Here is a 21,209-nt window from a genome sequence, read left to right as displayed (position 1 = left end):
TCACCTCTCTGTGCCTTGTTTCCTCCTCTTTGTAATAGCAGTAATGATGGTCCCTAATGGTCCCTATATTGTATGAATATTGTGACAATTAAATCGCTTACGGCATATAAAGTGCTTAGAACATTGCCTAGCATAATGGAAATCCTTCACAGATGTTTTCTATTATCAATGTCATCTTCTACCTTATTTTTTAACTGCTTATCAGTATTCCATCATTTGAATTTTTCATCATTTATTTAATCTTCCTCTATTGATGGACATTCACTTTGTTTCTGCTCTTTCCACTATTTCAAAGTGTGTCCAGGAGCACCCCCGACTGGGCCTCTTCATCCTCACACTGTGCGCGTCTAACTAAACTTTGCCCTGTCGGATGGGACGGCATTAGAGTGTGAACTAGATGACAATGGAAGTGCTTGTGCAAGGGATAGAAGGTTTTTCACTCAGGTCTTAGCTGTAAGGTTGTAAACTCCACAGATGCCTCTTTTATGGGACCATCTGGGGCCAGAAGTATTGATCCAAGAGGGCATCAAGATTGATGTCATGTGCTGGACGTTTCATGGTGCCACTTGTTTGACCCTCTTTGGGGGCATCATTCTGCCCTATTCTGCCCCCAGAGGGGCTCCTCCAAGTGTCTCAGGAGGCCACACTGCATCAGGGAGCCCACAAAAACTTGGACGCCATCAAGTCAGTGTGCAGTACACCATGCATGTTCGGGAAGAGCACAGAGGAAGACGTGCCCTAAATGTTTAACAGAGGTCAGCCCCAGGTGTCAGTGTCAGGCAGGATGTTGCTGTCATTATCAGTTGTCCTTTATCTTTTCTGTCTTTTCCAGACTTTTACACTGAGCAATTATCACTTTTGTCATCAAGAAAAGCATTATAAATGTTATTTTAAATAAATACTACCTAGATTTGAATCCTAGATCCGAGTCACTTACCCCTCTGGGCTCTGTTTTCCTTATCTGGAAAATGGGGTTGGCACTCCCTGGTGCATCTCCCTCCCAGGGGTGTGGTACAGATTAGAGGAGAGAGAAGGAAAAGTGCTCTATAAACCGAGCACCATGAACCGTGGGAAAGCAGAGGTTGTTATTGTCTGGTCATAGCCAAACCCTGCCTCTTTCATTGGGAGCAGTGCCTTAGTTTCCCCTTCCTGGAGGCCACATTCTCTGGGGCTACTTTCTGAAGCCGTCGGGCACAGAGATGCTTTGTGTTCATCATACACAAAGGAACGAGGCATACTCCAGCATCCAGTGTTGAGATCTCAGGACACAACATGCGGACAGATCTTAAAGACGACTGCCGAGCCGGGGGTATCACTGGGGTGGATGGCGGGCCTTCCGTCTGTGATCCCTAGGCCTCCTCTGTCTTCTGCAGTGTGAGGCCTAATGAGAGGAGGAGAAACGGGGCTTTTTGCATGAGCTCCCCACAGGAAGGTGGCCTGTGAGCAGGTCTCTAGAAACCAGGTTCCCCGCTGGATACTGGAGAGATTCATTTCAGCATGTAACACAATTTTTTATTTAAACAAAGAGGCTCTACTAAGCTGGGACCAAACTAATGACTCATGCCCATGGCAAAAATCGAAGTGCCATTTTGTGTTTATTTGGTAAATAAATGAGTGGACAGATAGAGGAGGGAGAAAAAGAGAGTAGACCAAAGGAAGAAAAAAGGCACATGTTCAAGGCTATGATCCAAGCTGAGCCTTTTGTTTGAGTTATGAATAATCTTTAATTCCATGACTGAATTAAATTAGAAGTGAATTCAGTCTATTGTGGCGTTGTCTACTTCCCTTAATATACTATGGTGTTTGTGTATCTGCTGGCAGGCTGTGGGGCCCAGCTCTGGGGTTCGAGAGAGCCAGGGCTCTCTGCTGGGTAATAACTCCATTGTATTTCACCCCATGGACTCCCGGCAATTTATTACAGCTAACCCCCACTCCAACCCACTTCAATCAAGAGAGCCTCCTGTGAAATTGGATAGAAGGCAGAAACTTTTGTAGAAAACTAGATATTGCCTGTGTTTCTTGGCCACAGAGGACTCAGCCAAGTTAAGGAAAAGGGACTTTTAAGAAGAGGTGCTTTCGTTTATTTGTGAAGGCAGACATAATGAAGTTGGAGAAGGCTCCCAGAGAAGGCTGGCTGAAATGATCAAAAGGATTAGAGAGATGGGGAAGGGGCGGGGGAGGGCTGCGTGGGGTCTGGATAAAAACAGTCCAGCAAGATGGAAGGGCAAGAAGGGACATGAAAGAAATCCAGAGGTCCTGAGGGGAAAGAGAGAGACTGACTTCTCCATCAGAACTGGCCTGCCAGAATTAGGGCGGTCCTGTCCACACAGCTGAAACTAAGCTCACCACCAGCAGCCGAGGGTTTTTTCCTGCCCAGTTCCCCCCACCAACTCCCCCTTGGTGCCTCTAGCAGAGGCAGAATTTAAAACTTAGGAAGCCGTGGACCCTGCCCATTTTCCCCCCAACAGTTCTTTCTGAAAATTATCAAACATGCAGAAAAATTGAGAGAATTGCACACTGAACGCTCTTGTCCCTGTTATTTAGATTCCGCAAGTAACAGTCCTCTACTGACTTTATCCCGGGTCTGTCCATCACTCTCGCCATTCAGCAACCCATTTTACTTTGTGATACGTTTCAAAATAAGTTGCAAAGAGACCCGGGTGCATTTTGACAGTTGAACAGTGGATTGCAGTGGTGTACAAAAGGAGGGGTTTTGTTGTTATGTTCATTGCCCCAGATGTCACAAATTTTTCCCAAAAAACTTAGCAGTTGTTTGGAGCTGCTTCCTATGATGCCTTTTTACTTCCAGGCTCTCAGCTTCAGATGTCTCCAGGGACCTGAGAGAGAATGTAAGGGAGTGAAGCAGCCCTGGTATAAGACCGTGGTGGGTGGTGAGAGCTGAGGTAACCCGGAGAGCACCTGCCCCATAGGGAGGGGCATCCACTGTCCACTCCAGCCCATTGCTGCTGTGTGAGACTCATGAGGGTTTTTATGTGAAGTCTTCTAGTTTTTAAATGTTTGCAAATAATCTTTACATACTGGGTAAAGGGTATTAAGGATGATTCCTTGTATTTGAGTTTTCTTTAGCTGCCATAACAAATTATCATAAACATAGCTGCTTAAACAACACAAACTTATTCTTAGAGTTCTATAAGTCAGAAGTCTGACGTGGGTCTCATCAGGCTAAAATCAAGATGTTGGCTGGGCTGCATTCCTTTCTGGGAGCATTAGGGGAATCTTGCTTAGCTGGGTTGTTGGCAGAATTTAGTTACAAGGAGTGAGACTCTCGTTTCCTTGCTGGCTATCAGCTGAGGATCATTCTAAAGGCTGTCCACCTTCCTTGGCTCATGACCCTCTTCTTCCACCTTTAAAGCCAGCAATGGTGGGTTGAGTTCCTCACATACTTCAAATCTTTACTCCCTACTCTTCATCTCTCTGACCCAGCCTGAAGTTCTCTGCTCCTAGGGACCCCTGTGACTACATTGGATCCACCTGAATAATCCAGTTTCCTCAAACCCATCTCAAGGTCCTTAACTTTAATCACATCTGCAAAGTCCCTTTTGCCATGTAAGGTAACATGTTCCCAACTTCTGGGAGTTAAGGCTTGGACATCTTCAGGGACCGCTACTCTGCCTGACACACCTGGCTTCTATCTGGAGACACAAGGTAGACAGTTTTGTTATTCTCTCTGAGCCTGCCTGGTCCTCAGATTCCCTCTTCTGGGCCCTGGGAAAATCCCCAGTATCCCTAATGAAATATACCCTGCAGAAAAAAGAAATGAAGGACAAAGGAATCTTAAATTTCCTGTCATCATATTGTTAGCAATCACATTGGTATTTTTTTCTGAAACTACTATATGTTATAGGAAAAAGCAAATAAATAACTGTGTTAATGTTAAGAACCTAGGTTTTTAGCAAAAGAGAGAAAATATCTAAAACCAAGAAAACTATAGACCAATATCACTTATGAATATAGATCCAAAAATCCTCAACAAAACACTAGCAAACCAAAATCAGCAACGTGTGAGAAGGATTATACACCATGACCAAGCAACATTTATCCCAGGAATGCAAGGTTGGTTCAACATATGAAAATCAATCAACATATTACATTATATTAATAGAATAAAGAACAAAACCCATATGCTGATCTCAGTAGGCGCAGAAAAAGCACTTGACAAAATCCAACAGTTTTTCATGACAAAAACATTCAGCAAACTAGGAATAGAGGAACTTCTTCAACCTGATAAAGGGCATCTGTGGAAAACACACACTAACATTATATTTAATGGTGAAAGACTGAAATCTTTTGCTTTTAGGATCAGGAGCAAAACAAGGCTGTCTGCTCTTGCCACTTCTATTCAACATTGTATTGGAGTTTCTATCCAAGGCAATTGGGAAGAAAAAGAAATAAATGCCATCTAGATTGAAAAGAAAGAAGTACACTATCTCTGTTTGCAGGTGACATTGTCTTGTATATAGAAAATCCTAAGGAATCTACACAAAAAAATTATTAAAACTAATAAATTAGTTCAGCAAGGTTGCAGGATAGAAGCTAAATATACAAAAATCAATTATATTTCAATATGCTATTAAGGAACAATCTAAAACTGAAACACATGTTTACTAAACATTTCTCCAGAGAGGATATACAAATGGTCAATGAGCACATGAAGATATACTCAATATCGTTAGTTATTAGGAAAATGCAAATCAAACCATGAGAAACCACTTCATAACCACTAGGATGGCTGTAATTAGAAAGATAGACAGTAACAAGTGGGTCTGAGCATGTGGAGAAATTAGCACCCTCATACATTCCTGCTGGGGATGTAAAATGATGCTGCCACTTTGGAAAACAGTTTGGCAGTTTCTTAAAGAGTTAAAAATGGAGTTGGCTTATGACCCAGCAATTATACTCCTTGGTATATACCCAAGAGAATTGAAAACATATGTCCACACAAAAAGTTGTATGTGAATGTTCCTAGCAGCATTATTTATGATAGCCAAAAGGTAGAAACAACCCAAATGTTCATCAATTGATGAATGCATAAATAAAACATGGTACAGTAGTCCCCCCTTATCCATGGGGGATACCTTCCAAGACTCCCAGTGTTTGCTTGAAACCGCAGATGGTACTAACCCTTTACAGTTGGCCCTCCATATCCACTGGTTCTGCATCCACAGATTCAACCAACCGTGGATCAGAAGGCCTACGATAGTTGCACGTGTACTGAACATGTAGACTTTTTTTCTTGTCATTATTCCCTAAACAATACAGTATAAGAGCTATTTATATAGCATTTACATTGTTTTAGATATTATAAGTAACCTAAAGACAATTTTAAGTATATAGGAGGATGTGTATAGGTTATCTGCAAATACTGCACCATTTTATATAAGTGACATGAGCACCCACAGATTTTGGTATTGGCCAGGGGTCATGGAACTAATTTCCAATGGATATTGAGGGATGACTATATATTCTACGTTTTTTCCTATACATATATAACTGTGATAAAGTTTAATTTATACATTAGGCAGAGTAAGAGATTAACAATAATAACTAATATTAAAGTAGGAGAGTTCTAACAATATACCATAAGTTATGTGAATGTAGTAGTCTCTCTCTCAAAATATCTGATTTACTGTATTTTCAGACCATGGTTGACCGTGGGTGCCTAAAACCGTGGGAAGTGAAACTGCAGATAAGGGGTCACCATTGTATATCCACACAGTGGAATATTATTCAGCCATGAAAAAGAATGAAGTACTGTTGCATGCTATAACATGGATGAACCTTGAAAACATTATGCAAAGTGATAGAAATGATACACAAAAGGCCACATACTGTATGATTCCATTTGTATAAAATGTCCAGAATAGGAAAATCCATGAAAACAGAAAGCAAATTAGTGGTTGCCAGAGACAAGGGAGAAGGGATAATGAGTAGTGACTGCTAGTGAATATGAAATTTCTTTTGGGAGTGATGAAAATGTTCTGGAATTAGATAGTGGCGATAGTTGTACAACATTGTGAAATATTAAAAGCTACCAAATTATCACTGTAAAAGGATGAGTTTTATGTTGAATTTTATGATATGTGAATTATATTTCAATAAAAGAGGAGATACAGTATAAAATAAAGTTCAATAAAATACTGTAATCCTATATATTAAATATAAGATTTCAGCATAAACTCATGATGTATCTATTAAAATATATTTCTAGCTCTGACCACTGTAAAAGCATGGAAACCATAACCAACCCAGTAGTAATAAATGCCCTTAGTGCCCACGTTGCAGTATTTAAATGGTGCTATTGATGAGGTTAAGGAGCCAGGGTTCCTTGGCAGAATGGCTGATTCCAGGGTAGGGCAGGAAATGGATGAGTTAAGCCTGGAGAATCTTTTGATAACTTTTATTGAAAAGCAGGGAAACTATCAGTCCTCTGTGGTCATGTCCACAGGACTGGGAGCCAACTTGAGAAGACTGCCTTTGGCTCAAGATGGGCTTATACAGGAACCAATAAGAGTAATAACTGCATTGAATTGAAACATGCTAATTACGTTAAAATTTATGAATTCATAAGGATAACAAATAAGCGTCCACCTTTAGAGGATGCTAGGGAACCAAGTCCTTCCGAAAACTGGTCAATAAAGAATCAAGAACTTATCCTGTCTTTCCTGTACTTCTGGACAACCAAATAGTTGATGTGGTAAAGTTTTTCTCCATAGAAGTGTTCCAGCTAGTAAACGAAGAATGATAGAATTCAAATATCACCATTTGCAAACCCGTGATAAAATAAAGATTTAAACACTGATCACCAGTGGTCACCAACATCACTAAAGGAAGGACAACTGGATATGGTTTCCTCACCACCCCTATGAAGAGATTGCCAGAATAGCTCATGCAATTAAGTCAAGCCTCTAGATATAACTACCAGTTTACAGGAACCAAAGGGGGCCGGACAGAGGAACATGTTCAGAGAAACCACAGAGTTGCAAGCAGCAAAATGCAGACTGGGAAATCCTGTAGGACCAATGAGTTGCCCAGTTTCTTCAACAAAGACACTTAGGGGACACGTCAGCTAAAGGCAGGGTGTAGACCTTGTCTTGGCCTTGATTTAAACAAACCAACTATAAAAAGACATAAGAAGATCAGGGAAATTTGAACACCAACTAGATATTTGATGATATTAAGGAAGTGTGTTAATTCTTTTGGGTGTTATAATGGTATTAAAGGTCCACAGGGACAGGGCCTTCCACCCCCAGCCTGAGCGTGGAGCTGGTGAAGAGCAGAGAAGGAAGTGAGCCCTCTGCTGGCAGAGCCCAGGGAGGGAGAGAGGAGGTGCGGAGCCTGTGAAGCCCAGTTTATTCTTCCAAACTCCTGGATACGTGGTTTCTTCTCCACTGAAGAGTAATGTGCAAGGTGTGGGACAAGAGGCCAGGGTGTTACTGAAGGGCTGTCCTCCACATGGAATCATGAGGGTGGGCAGCCATGTTCCTGTCACGATTGAGGCTTAACAAGTTAGCGCCTGTCAATCACCAAACCCGTACGAAGCTGGGGGTGGGAGGAGGGTCTTGCATACCTACCCTGTGCACTGTGTGTGCAGCGATTGGAGGCAGGACTTCAGGATGCCAAGGAGAAGAAAGTTCTGAAGTGACTGCAGTGTGCTTGCTTCCACTCATTCCCTAAAGGCTGGAGAGGAAGTAGGATTTGCAGTTAGCCAAATCATGCTCGTGAGTTCTCTTGGCAAGGTGAAAGCTGACCCTGACCTTTCTCTGTCCCCTGTGTCTCCCTCTAGCTGCAACAGCAAACGCTACCTGGAGACGCTCCCCAACACCAGCATCATCATCCCCTTCCACAATGAGGGCTGGTCCTCCCTCCTCCGGACTGTCCACAGCGTGCTGAACCGCTCGCCCCCGGAGCTGATCGCCGAGATTGTGCTGGTCGATGACTTCAGTGATCGAGGTAGGGCCTGCTCCACCCAGCTTCCTGTCCCCCTTCCTCCATCCAGTGACTTGGCAAAGAGGTGGCAGGTTTTCTTTCCTTCAGCAGCACCAACGTATGGGCCACCGTTTACTGATGCTTGCTATGTGCCGGGCCATGAACCTATAGGTCATGCTACACACATTATCTCATTTAGTTCTCACAACAACCCATGAAGTGGGTTCTGTTTTCCATTCACTTGTATCAATGTAGAAATGCATTAAACTGCAAATAATAGAAAACTTGATAAACAATAGCTCAAACAAGTAAGGGGTTCGTTCATTCATTCATTCATTCATTCATTTATTTCATAATAAGGTCCAGATTGGTACAGCTGCTTGAGGCTGTCATCAAAGAACCAGGCTTCTCTCTTCCTGCTTCCTCATCCTCCTGGTGGCAGAAGGGCTGCTGTCCCTCTAGAAAGTCTACCTTTCAGTCAAGAGGAAGGAGGAAAGACAGAGAACAAAGCCTCCTCCTTTCAAGACTTTGCCTTCTTCTTCAGGAAAGTCTTCTTGAGGGAAGATATTTGGCCAGAACTCTGACATCCAGCATCCCTGCCTGTGGGGGCAGCTAGGAATGTAAATGTTTTGACTTTGGCCTCTGCAGTGGAGGTGGGAAAGGGAGAAGTGGATTAGAGGAGGTGTGGAGTGAGCCCACCTACAGTATCCGCCACACCACATTACAGATGAGAAAACTGGGCTCAGAAGGGTTCAGTGACTTAGCCTTGGTCCCATGGCTCTTAGCTGGTGACGTGGTGACTGAACCCTGTGTGTCTGGCCCCAAGCATGTGATCTTAACCACCAGACCACACTGCCCTCCAGCCAGTGGTCTCAAGCTTATTCTCTACTTCAAAGCTTTCACCAGTTGCAGCAAAATCAAGCAAAGCCCTTTCCTCTGCTTACCTTCTTGGAGAGGCACCAAGAAGGAGTGAAGAGAGGGGGTCTCAGTGTACCCCAGCATAATCAGAGCTGCCCTGCCTCTCACCCATTTTAACACCACACTCTTGGTTGTATGCCTTTAGTACAGAGGCCTCAGTGGGAGGGCGGGGGGGGTGGGGGGGGCGGTGTGCGCTCACTTCTTAGCACCTCTGAAAGTCTTCCCTAAGTCTTGACATTCACTCATTCTTGTGGGACCCTTTGCTTCATTATAGCTCTTATCACAGGCAGAATTAAGACACACAGCAGTAGGCTGTGTACACGTAGGGTGTGTAGACATTGGCTTGTTGCATGTCTCGTCTTCTAGACTCTACCTTCCGAGAGCAGGGACCTCCACGTGGGTCTTGTTCACCGTACATCCCCAGCTCCTTAGGCATGCAGTAGGTGCTTAATGCGTGTTTGATGAAGGAGTAATCAGAGCTCATTTCTGCTGTTAGCACTTCCACCACAGTTACAGTAGCATCTAGTACCTTGTGTGAGATTTATTTGTGTCCCTGAAGCGAGATCTGTGAGCCCAGTGAGGGCAGGGTGTGCCTCCTTGTCTCTGTAGCCCTGTTCTTTAGCAGAGAGCCTAACAATAGTTACATCTTTGATTCTGGCCTGTCGCTAGCTGTGTGACCTTGACCCAGTCACTTAATCTCCCTGTGCTTCAGTGTCCTCATCTGTAAAATGGGATCGCAACAGTACCTACCTCTTAGGTGGCTGTGGCTATTAAACGAGTTGAGACATGTAAAGTGCTAGGACAGTGCCTGGCACATAGTGAACATTTGAAATAAACATTTAAACTTGGTGTTATTATTATTGACATTATTTATGACTGGTTTGTAGGAGAGGGAGTCAGGGATGAAGGTACAGACATCGAGGTGCAGGTGCAGTCTCCACCTTTCTGTGGGTGAAAGGGCTTTGCGAATTGTGAAACCCTAAACAAATGTGCCGTTGTCTCACCTTTCACCTGAATTGTCTCCCCGTCCATTCACCATGTAGGGGACCATTTCAGTGTGCCAGGCCCATATGTTATCTCGTTTGTTCTTGACAGCAAGCTCTGAGGGAAGCCTGGGTCTCTGAGGAGGAGCTGGCGTTAAGTGACTCGCCCGGAGTCACGCAGCCCGTGAGTGGGACACTCAGCCAGGACCCGGGCTCTGCTGCTGCCTTTTTCTCCCTTGCTTCTGCTTTCCTTTCCCCGTCTCCTCTTCCAACCTCAGCCTTCTCCCAGTTTGGGCCCGCCACCCACAGGCCAAGGGCCCTCAGCCGGGCAGTGAAAAGGAAAATAAATGAGCATGTTGCTCAAGGGATTAACTGCCTTCCGTTTCCTGCGCTGCGGCGTGAACAGCCTCTGCTCCTCGGGCGAACACCACGCCTTCCCTCAGATGCAGGCTCCTGCCCGAGCCAGCTCGCCGCCACGGTGGGGCGTGCTGGAGGCCCCGGCAGGTTGGGCTGCTCTCACTCTCCACTCTCTCTGAGTACCAGCCACAGCAGGGCCCTCTGTCCTGGAGCACACTGAGCCCCTTCCCGCCTGGACCTCCTCTTCCAGCTCTTCCCACAGCGGCTCGCCTCACACCATCTTCAGTCAGGACCCCCACCCCTACCACTATTCACTGCTCCCCGTGTGTGACTGTACAGCTATTTGTTGACCTGTTCATTGCCAGTCTTCCTCCCGAGACCACTTGTGGTCTCAAAGCAGGTGATTAATAAATGTTTCTGAATTACTGAATGAATGAATGAGGAGGGAGAGAGGAAACATGTGGCAGCTACATCCACACACACGGACCACAACTAGCGACAGGGTCTTCTTCAGCCAGCGAGGGAGGTGTGGCTGTGGAAGACACAGCAGTTCCTTTGGTGACTGACGCTGGCCTGCGTCTTAGTGTTCCAGGCTCAGGTCCCTGTCACTTGTTTTCTGAAGCTTCAGCTGTCCGGGGAACAGACCCACAACACTTGGCAGGATCCCTCTCTGAGCATCACAGGGAGTTAGTCCTCCAGAGGTGGCATAAACCAAGCATCAACTGGATTAGAAACAGCATTTCTCTGTTTGGTTAGAAAAGAATTCCAAGGTCATCTAGGCTACTGGCTTTTGCCTTCCACCCCAGAGCAGGAGAGGGCCCGGGGATGCCTCGGGAAGCACTGTGAGGCGTATGGACAGCCTCACAGGCGCAAGTGGGGTTCAGGTGCCTCTCCTGGGATGGCCTATATTTGGTTTCTGAAAAACTGTTCACTAAGAGAAGCTCCACTGCTTAAAAACGTGTGAAAACCACAGATATAACTCAGCCTGCTCATTTTACAGATGGGAAACCAGAGGCCTAGAGCAGTGACCAGGCTGAACTAGGAGCACACACAGCCAGGTGGCGGCAGAGGAGGGACACGAATGCCATCTCCGGGCTCCCAGTACCACCACGTCCCTCCTCGCCTCAGGTGAAACATCTGCAGGGGTGCGTTACTCCTTGTTATCTCCAAAGACACTTCTCAATAAATTACTTTTCCATTGTATTAAAGAGCAAAACTTCTTGCTAAAAAGAGCTCATTTTCAAACACAGCCAGCCCTGGGCTATAAGGGTTTGCACCTCTAATATCCCAATTTCCTCAACGTTGTACTCTGTGATAAAAATAACATGACTCCCCTGCCCCATAAAAAAGAATCTAACAGTCTCGAGAAAGAAAGGTAAATTTCATGAGAGTGACATTCTACAAGTGTATCTGTTTCTCCAGAGAGCAAACATATTAATCCAATGTGGTGCCATTCCCAAACCCTAATAAGACAGAGAAGAGAAGGAATTCCATCCCATTTCACAGATGAGAATGAGAACGGAGGCCCCTGGTTGTTGCCCCTTTTTCTCAACAAATCAGGCCTGGATCCCAGAGGAGAACTCTCGTCTCACGCCCCTCAGTCCTGCACTTTTGCTGTCAGGTTTTGCAACCTGCATTTTTCAGAAAAGCGATCATTATTCTTGTTTCAAGAAGAAATTCTCAAGGCAGCTTTGGTAGCAGACTTCCTCAGCAGTGATTGTTTTAAAAATGAGGTTTGGGAGAAACAATTTCAGAATTATGGAGAGGCCTGTCTGAAGTGTGGCAAATATGGGCCATTGTAAAAGACAAGATTTCTCTGGGCCCCGTGAGCAGAGGCAGTTCTCAGAGTTGAAATTCAGAGATGCTAACTATAGGCTAGATTGGTGCTGCCTAGCAGAAGGCATTTTCCTCTGAAATGAGTCTCTTCCAGGTTCCTTGGGGCAACTAATTGTAATTCAGCTATGGGTCGAGACCTTGGGTAGGAGACAAAATTGGTGCAGTTGAATTCTTGAAATAAGATCCAGAGCTCTGTGCAGGCAGCACTGGGGACCAGCGTGGAGCAGAAGCTGACGCCGGAGTAATCCCAGCCCTGCTCATAAATAGAGCCCTGTGGAATTTTCCAGGGTCTCCAGGAGCTCTTCCAGTGTGCGAGCTCTGCTTGAGGATTAGGGAGACCTGGAGGTAGTTTTGCACCAGTGGGAGAGACCGGTGAGGCTGTCGGGTGGCACAGTGCACTGCCCGGACAGGAGATTTTTATCAGGAGAACAAGAGAGCCCTGTTCATTTGTTTTTCTATTCCTCTTCTCCTTCACCTCCCCACTTTCCAGCAGTGTTGGTTTTCCAAAAAAAATAAGATGTGTCGTAATGGGAAAGGCTGTTGTCTTTGGATGAGCTCTGGGCCGCCTGGAATGATGGGGTACAGAAATAAAAGGCTATGGTATGATCTCACTGACAGCATTTTCCCCAACTCAACTCCCTATCAGCAAACAAGCAAATAAAAATGTACACAGCAGGGCCGGCCGAGTGGTGTGGCGGTTAAGTGCGCACGTTCCGCTTCTCGGCGGCCCGGGGTTCGCCGGCTCAGATCCCAGGTGCAGACATAGCACCACTTGGAAAGCCATGCTATGGTAGGCATCCCACATATAAAGTACAGGAAGATGGGCATGGATGTTAGCTCAGGCCCAGTCTTCCTCAGCAAAAAGAGGAGGGTTGGCAGCAGTTAGCTCAGGGCTAATCTTCCTCAAAAAAAAAAAAAAACACAGGTACACAAGGAAGCTCTGAAGCTAGTGTTCACAGACTTCTTGATAGTTGTTGGCGGTGATTGGTGCTGGGAGGAGTGTGGACATCACAGGGCCCATTAGTTCCCATGGTGGAGACCCTCGCCAGTGAGACCAAGGTCAGAGGTCCTTCTTCCATGAGGAGCTTATCTACTCGGACCTCACTCGCACACCGTGCCAGTCAGAGGGACACATCAGGAAATCCCTTTGCCCTGACCTGATTTGCATTTCAACATGCTGCTCTTGACACTGCCGCGTAAGTGTCTTTTCCTCGTTTCCTGTCTTCTCTCCTGCAGCCTTGGTTTGCTTCCCGTACCCCCTAGTTGTTGGGGTGGCCATTCCCCACTTTCACTGTATTGCTTGGGTTCTTTCACCTTGACTTTTGTGCCACTTATTTTGTTTTTCTCTACATTTGTTCTGACTTAATTCATATTCATATATTCAACAAAACTCATGAAATGACTGTGCCGGATGCTGCACTAGGTTCTGGGCATATATCGGGAATAAAACAGACTTCCCGTTGAAGGCTCACTTCCAGTAGGGCAGACAGACAAGGTAAGGAACCATCGTAAGACCATGGAATACGTGCCACTTGGTGGAGCGCGGAGAAGATCAGGGAAGACTTCTCAGAGAACATTCCAGCTAAACTCCATCCTAAGGGATAAGTAGATATTACTCTTTGTGGTTTAGGAGGGAGAAGAATGTTCCAGACAGAAGGAACAGCATGAGCACAGGCTGGGAGTCAAGGAGAAAATAGGCAGCAGAAAGAGCCATCCATAACCCCATCACCTGGAGGCAATTACTGTTAACACTTAGCCTTCCCCCCGCCCCCGTGTTGTTTTTTTTTAGTAGACCTTATTTTTTAGAGCAGTTTTAGGTTCACAGCAAAATTAAGCTGCAAGTAGAGAGAGTTCCCATATACCCCCTCACCCCCACACACACACAGTCCCCTGCCCCCCATCAATGTCCTACACCTGTGTCAGAGTGGCACATTTGTTACAATTGATGAACCTATATTAACACATCGTTATCACCCCAAATCCATAGTTTATATGAGGGTTCACTCTTGGGTTGTACAGTCTGTGGGTTTGCACAAATGTAGAATGACATGTATCCACCCTTATGGTATCACACAGAATAGTTTCAATGCCTTAAAAATCCTCTGTGCTCTGCCTGTCCTTCCATCCCACCTAACCCCTGGCAGCCGCTAACCTTTTACTGTCTCTGTAGTTTTGCCTTTTCCAGAATGTCTAATATAGTTGGAATCAGAGAGTACACAGCCTTTTCAGACCAGCTTCTTTCACTTAGTAATGTGCATTTAAGGTTCCTCAAGTCTTTTGATGGCTTATAGCTTGTTTCTTTTTAGTGCTTAATAATATTCCATCGTCTGAATATACCACAGTTTCTTTACCCACTCTTCTACCGAAGGACATCTTGGTTCCTTTCAAGATTTTGCAATTATGAATAAAGCTGCTATAAACATCCATGTGCAGGTTTTTGTGTGGACATAAGTTTTTAGCTCACTTAGGAAAATACCACAGAGTGCAATTACTGGATCATGTGATAAGAGAATGTTTAGTTATAGAAGAAACTGCCAAACTCTCTTCCGAAGTGACTGTATCATTTTGCCTTCCCACTAGCAACGAACAAGAGTTCCCGTTGCTCCACGTTCTCGCCAACATCTGATGTTGTCAGTGTGGTGGATTTTTGCCATTGTAATAGGTGTGTAGTAGTATCTCATTATTTTAGTTTGTAACTCCCTATGACATATGATGTTGAGCATCTTTTCATATGCTTGTCTGCCATTTGTCTATCTTCTTTGGTTTCCAGTGTCTTTTCATTTCTGTTTTCTTTTTCATACCCTCCCAATCCCCCTCTAGTTCTACCGCAGCTGAGGTGACTGATGTTAACAGTCTGGTGTGTATCATTCTGGATCATTCTGCATAATAGTACTAACTTGAAACAGCTGGTAATAACCCGAGCTAATCCTTAGCGAGCCAAGTGCAGTACTTACTCTGTGCTAAGTACATTCGCTCATTCATTACCACAGCGCTGTCATGGGTTCTGTCATTCACAGTGTGAAAATCGCCAGACTCAATGATCTCAAACCTCTTTTCTACTTAAAAAAAAGTAATATTTTTATTCCCACTTTACAGATAAGAAAACTGAGATACAGACAGGTTAAGCAAGTGGCCCATGTGTACTTAGCTCAACAAGGCACTGCTTTGATTTAAAACTATGCATTCTGATTCTAGAGCCTTTACACCTAATCTTTACATGTTTTTTCCCCTTTTTAAAAGGAATCATACTGTACACATTACTCTTGTTGTTTTCTTGTTAATGTATCGCAGACATCCCTCAGGTCAATAGACCTAGGTAGCTTATCTATTTCTTAGTAGCTAGATACTATTCCATGATGTGAATCTACATTTTGTCCCTTTACACTGCCCTTTGTGGAGTGAACGTCCCATCGTATTTCACTTTGTATCTTGGTTTCTTTCACTTAACTTTTTATAGTCGTTTCCCCTTGTCCTTATAAAATACCTACCACACCTCCTCCTCTGCGTCAGTTTTGAAATAGAGATAGGGGTCAAATGACACCAGAATATTAGCTGCATTGCTGGAGAGGCCGATCCAGAGAACACAACATGGATCTGTTCCTACCACTTTCCTCCTGAATTAACTGCCTCAGGACAGGCTCAGCAGCGGAGGCGTGGTGGGCCTCCCTGGCAGGTCAGAGCGTGTGCTGATGAGCACACCACAGGGAGGAAAGGATAAAGCAGGCTCTGCGGGCAGAATGACTATTCTTAATTTTGGTCTGCCCAGCATCACCTCCCCCAGCCACCCCGGAAGTGAAATATTGTTCCCTGTATGGAAATAGCAGGGCAGGGGAAGCAGTTCCGTCTTACAGATGGCAAAACTGAGGCTCGGAGAGCTTGGTGGTAAGTGGCCTAAACTGCTTACCTGCCCTGAGAGTGGACGACTCCTGGTTGGTAATCCCATTTGACAGGAGGGATCGATCTCCCCACTACAGGTTCCATAATCCTAAGAATCCCACATTTTAAGTATCAGTCTCTAGGGCGTCTTACCACCGTGAAAATCCACAGGCTTCTTGATTCTCTTCTCCTTTAATGTCTTTGACATCCTGAACGCTTCTCTCTCAGACTCCAAAGGAGAGAACTGCTAAGAAGATTAAAGCTGCTACAGAATATCAATTAGTTTATAATGAGGGAAATCTATAAACCTTTTGGTGGATATCTGGCAGAGACACAGGATGCAGGAGTCGATATGATTATGGGATATTTTGTGCAGCTTTAAGAAAAGCCAGGATTTTGTGAATCAAGCACTGTATAAATGATTTACTGGGATAGCAAAAAATCAATCAAATAAATCGCTCAGATTGCTTCTGAAGCATCAAAAACTCTGATGTTTGGGAAAGAATTGTTTCTGTAGTGGAAAATAGCTGCCTTATATTTTCAGAAAGGTGATGCTTCTATTGAGGTGGGTGAGCCTTCTACATTTTAAGAACTTGGTGCAGCAAAACTGTGCTAAATTGCTGATATTCTCCTGATTTTCCTGCGAGGATTGAACTCTAACCTTTTCCACTGTTTTAGTGTTTCCTTAAAAACATAATGGGGAGAAGCAAAACCCAGTGGAGCAGGTTATTGGAGGTCCTTTGAATAAGGTCTCCAGAGCTGTCCCTCTTCTGTCATAGTCTGTCTTTGGAAAGCTCCTGGGCCTCTCCGCTGGCTTAGGTCTGACATGAATAGTTATTTACTCAGGTCTAGAGGGAGATGAGATTTGAGGCTGAAATAAAGCTAAGAGGGTCCTTAGTACCTAACTTGGTCTTGTGCAAACCAACCAGACCCTTTTCACGCCATTCACACTTCGCCCCATGAGTGGGGGGCTGAAAGGGCTGATTTTGTCTGAGTCACAGAGGGGAACAGGCCACAACAGAAATAACAATAATGCCACATAGCACCTCTATGGCACTGACTATGTGCCAGACACTGTTGTAAGTGATATAAACATATATCTAATTTTATAGGAAGCCTCTTAAAGCCAACATTTGCCTAAAGGGAAAAATTCACATTTAGTAGAGAGTTCAAACCAAAGTACAAGAAATTTACCTCCTCTCCATGCCCCACCTTCTAAATGAAACAGCTTTTAAGTAAATACAACAACAAAACTTTTAGGTGAATATATGAAATGCTCAATCGTGACATTTGATACACGTCTGTATGTCTAAAAGATATCTTCTTCTGTCTCCATTCACTGTAAATATTAGCCACATCCTCCCAATAGTATTGCTTCTAGCAGGTTAGTGAACCAATTGGTGAAAAAGCAGGCATTAGGTCTAACCCACTGCCCAACACCCGATCCACGGGCAGCCGCTAAATGGACCCATTGCGAAGACACTTCAGGGATTCTTCCCAATTTCCTTGCAGAACTTCTAGCCTCTGGAAGGTTCAGTCACGTCTTTGTCAGACATCCATCACCCTAGAGCCAACTCTGGTTTGATTTGAATCCAGAGGCGCCTTCAGAGCTGTAAACACCGGAGGCTTAAAATGTTACCAATTTTCACAGCCAAAAATAGACAATGCTTGACGGCTCTGAAAATCAAGAAGGCCAGATCCACACATTTATACATCATGTATTTATCCCCAAAATTAAAAGGAGACAATTGCAGTCAATCAACAGTGTTCATGGATTAAAAGTTTAATTTCTCTTTTCTCCCCCTTTTTTCTCTTGCTTTACTACTCAAGTAGAGAAGTCTGATGAAAATGTAATTTTTGCATCATCATATAGAACAGAGAGATAGGCACATGTGAAGGCCACAGTAACATCCCTTCCTCTTGTAAGACTGAGTGACGTTGGTTCCTGTAGAGTATTAACAGGCGCAGGCTGCCTTTTCCAAACTAGGGATCCTTGTGTACACTCAGTTCCTTCTCCTGAAAGACGATAATGCTCATTCCTCCCAGAATAATAAAAAATTTTAATTTTGTTTATTTGCTTCATAACCGAAGACCTCTTCATAGATGCCCACATTGTTTATCAGCATCCAGGAATCTCAGAATAACCAGTAACTCCCACCGTCAACTGTTTGTCCCCGACTCCTGCTCCTGTTCATGAATGGGATTATTGGGCATTGCTAATAATCTGCAGTGAGGGGGAAAACAAGCACAATTGTAAGGCTTTGCCTTCTGCCCAGTCTTCTCAGAAACTTAGGGGTTTTTTCCTGTATGCTATCAGAATATGTGATCTAGAATATTCTAAATCATAATTTCACTGCAGTCTCTATTATTGGAAAACTCAAACTAACAGTTACCTTCCCAGAACTCCCCAACAGCCAGCAGATTTATTTTAACCAGGCGGGAGGAAAGACCAGCCCTGACCTCGCCCAGGAGACATGTCCCTGCTGCCTTGTGACAGAAGAAGCGGGGTTTTAACTCATGAGTGAATGCAAATGACCTATAAATAAACCTGCTTCTTGAGCAGAGTTGACTCTAAATGTTCTTTGTAGTAGACACAAAACCCTGTCTCCTTCCCCCTTTCCAGCTGAGGGAAGATGGGGAACGTGGTCAGTCTGGTGAACTGCGGCTGCCTACCGCCCATTCCTTGTGATCCTGGAGGGCAGCCAGTCAGTAATACCAGCCAGCCATGGGGACAGCTCCAGGCCGTCTGCCCAGTGGTATTCCATCCCCGTGGCTATGGTGATTCATCCAGGGGGCTGACCTGTGATGCCAGCTGAGCCCAGCCTAAATCCAGATGTACTTCAGGCCAGTTCCACCCCTGTCTTTTTCCCATCCCATGAGCCCATACATTCTCTTCTTGTGTAAACTAGTTAGGGTTGGGTTTCTGTCACTCCTGACTGAAAAGTCATAACAACTGTGTCCTCCCTTTGATGGGTTGAGTGGGGATTAAATGAGGTAATGTGCTACTGCAGGGCCCAGCACATGGTCAGCATTCGGTAAACGGTAGTGTTGATGATACTGTTATGGAAGTGGTTGTTATTATTACTAGTAACTGAAACACAGGATGAGAAGTGCCAAGCTACCCTGTCGACCTCAAAGTCTCATTATAGGGAGTGGATGAAAGTAGAAGTGTGAAACAGCTTAATGAGCTAAAAAGTGCAATGAGGACATAGAAGAGGATGCCAATTTACATGAAAGGAAAGAACCCTGAGAACTTTCCAGTCTGGTGGCCAAGGAGAAAGTGACAAAGGCAGACAGTCCACACCTGGAGTGTACCCCGCAGTCTCCATTTCCATCTGGGTTCAAGCAGTGGGTATTAACTCTTATCCATGTCAGCATCAACTGAGGAACTTGTTAAAATGCAGGTTACCAGGGCCCACCCACAGGGATTCTGATTCACTGGTTCTGGGGTGGGCTCCAGTAATCTGCATTCTTAACAGGCATCTCACATTATTTTGATAGGGATGAAATGATGCTCACACTTGGAAAACTCTGGATTATAGGAACAGCAGGCCATATATCACAAATATATGCTTCACGGTATAGTTGGATGGTGATTTCTTTGAATGAATACCCCGGACTACCCTAAGTAAAAAAACAAATGGCCCTTATTAGGGGAGATAAGATGCCTTCAGCCTTGGCCAGATCCCTGTTTTCCAGGATGCTGTGTCATAAATAATTGCCTTGCTGTAACAGGCCTGTGTGGATTTATGGACCCACATTTAATTTCAACCGCTATTCATTAATCCTGATGATCTCACTTAAATTATTAAACAGTCATATTCCAATTTCGAGGTCACTAATTATATCCTTGAGAGGCTGTTATTATCTGCATGATCACATACACTCAGCCAACACCAGACGTTTTCTCCCCACTCATCAGAATTTTATACTTTTTGAGGATTTTCTTAGGTGCTGAGTATGTGTGTTTCATATGACAAGATCTCAGAGCTGAGGAGCTATGAAATACTAGAGCGGAGGTTCTCAAGTTTTGATGTGCATAAGAATCATCTGGAAAGTATGTTGCACATGCAGATTCCCAGGCCCCATGCCAGCCAGAGTCCAGGTTCTAGGTCTGGGTGGAGCCCAGGAATCTGCATTATAACCACCTCTCTGGGCACTCTGATGCAGGTGGTCCCAGGACTGCCATAGGGAAACTAAAGCTCAGATAGGGGAAGGCTCTCGTTCAAGGCCCCACAGCAGACCCACAACCTACATCTCTGGCCTGTTGTAAGGATCAAATGAGATAATAGATGGGAAGTACTTTGGAAAGTATTCAGCACTCTATAAATACAAGGAGGCACTATTATTTTCAAGCTGGAATGGCCTTGTGACAGAAATGGCTTGGTACTTTCTCTGTAAATTACCATAATCACCTGTTTGAGGCCCCAACCGAGCCCATAACTCTAAATTCACCAGGCATGGAATGAATTGCTCCTGAAATGTCCAATAAAATTTTTTTTCATTTTTTGATGTGAGAATGTGCTTGGGTCCCTGCCTGGTCCTCAGTTGGAAGCTCCCTGCCTTTTCCTTTGCTGGGCTCATCTCTTCTGGAGTGGACCAACATCTCCAGTCTGAGGGTCCCTGATTTAAAAGCCCTTCTCTCCAGCACATGGATTTCTGGCCTTTCCTGGGACATTTAAAACTCACCTGTGAACATTTTTGCCCCTAGAGTGCTTCCTCCCTATAGGCCCACTTCTAACCACTTTCCTGACTTTGGAAATAGAAAAGCTCAAATCAAGCCCCTCATCCCCACTCCCCGGGGCTTGGTTCTTTCAGCTCAGTGTGCTCACCTGCTTACGTTTGCTCCAAGTGTCTCATGAGGCTAGGTGGGCAATCCTGGCGGCTACCTCTGTGTGCCTGTGACATGTCTGTCCTGCTGTGTCGTGATTCACTGGACAGCTCTTAGGAAAGCGTTTCCTCATGTTGAATTAAAATCATCCTCCTTGCAACACCCATCAACAGGCTCTGCCTCTGCCCTGATCTTCCCGCGACTCCAGGTTTCAGAAGACCTTGTTTGCATCCCCACCCCCTCATGTTCCTTCCACTGCAAAATAAATGTCTGAAAAATGCAGTGGTAGAGTAAGTTCAAGAACAGACACTCTGGTTCTATTCACATTTCAACCTTTATTTTTAAATATTTCTTCCACACTCCCACGGATCCTATCTCTTGGTGAGCTCTCCACAGGCAAAACCTCAAGTTCAGGCATTTGCAAGTTACCCACACACAGTCTATTTTTAAATCTGGAAGAA

At 44.7% G+C, this 21,209-nt stretch overlaps 1 protein-coding gene across 3 annotated transcripts in view; it reads left to right on the top strand.

The window, feature by feature from the left end:
- The window catches only part of GALNT10 (polypeptide N-acetylgalactosaminyltransferase 10), a 215,614-nt gene that overhangs the window by 117,754 nt on the left and 76,651 nt on the right, over positions 1-21,209 (top strand). For all 3 annotated transcript variants that reach the window (XM_023617365.2, XM_070232998.1, XM_070232997.1), the window contains exon 4: positions 7,805-7,971. In XM_023617365.2, coding sequence (XP_023473133.1) covers positions 7,805-7,971 — 167 coding nt within the window. The remainder of the gene's footprint in view (positions 1-7,804; positions 7,972-21,209) is intronic.

This window comes from Equus caballus, chromosome 14 (genome assembly GCF_041296265.1).
Source record: "Equus caballus isolate H_3958 breed thoroughbred chromosome 14, TB-T2T, whole genome shotgun sequence".
NCBI lineage: Eukaryota > Metazoa > Chordata > Mammalia > Perissodactyla > Equidae > Equus > Equus caballus.
This window is presented reverse-complemented; position numbering and strand designations above follow the sequence as displayed.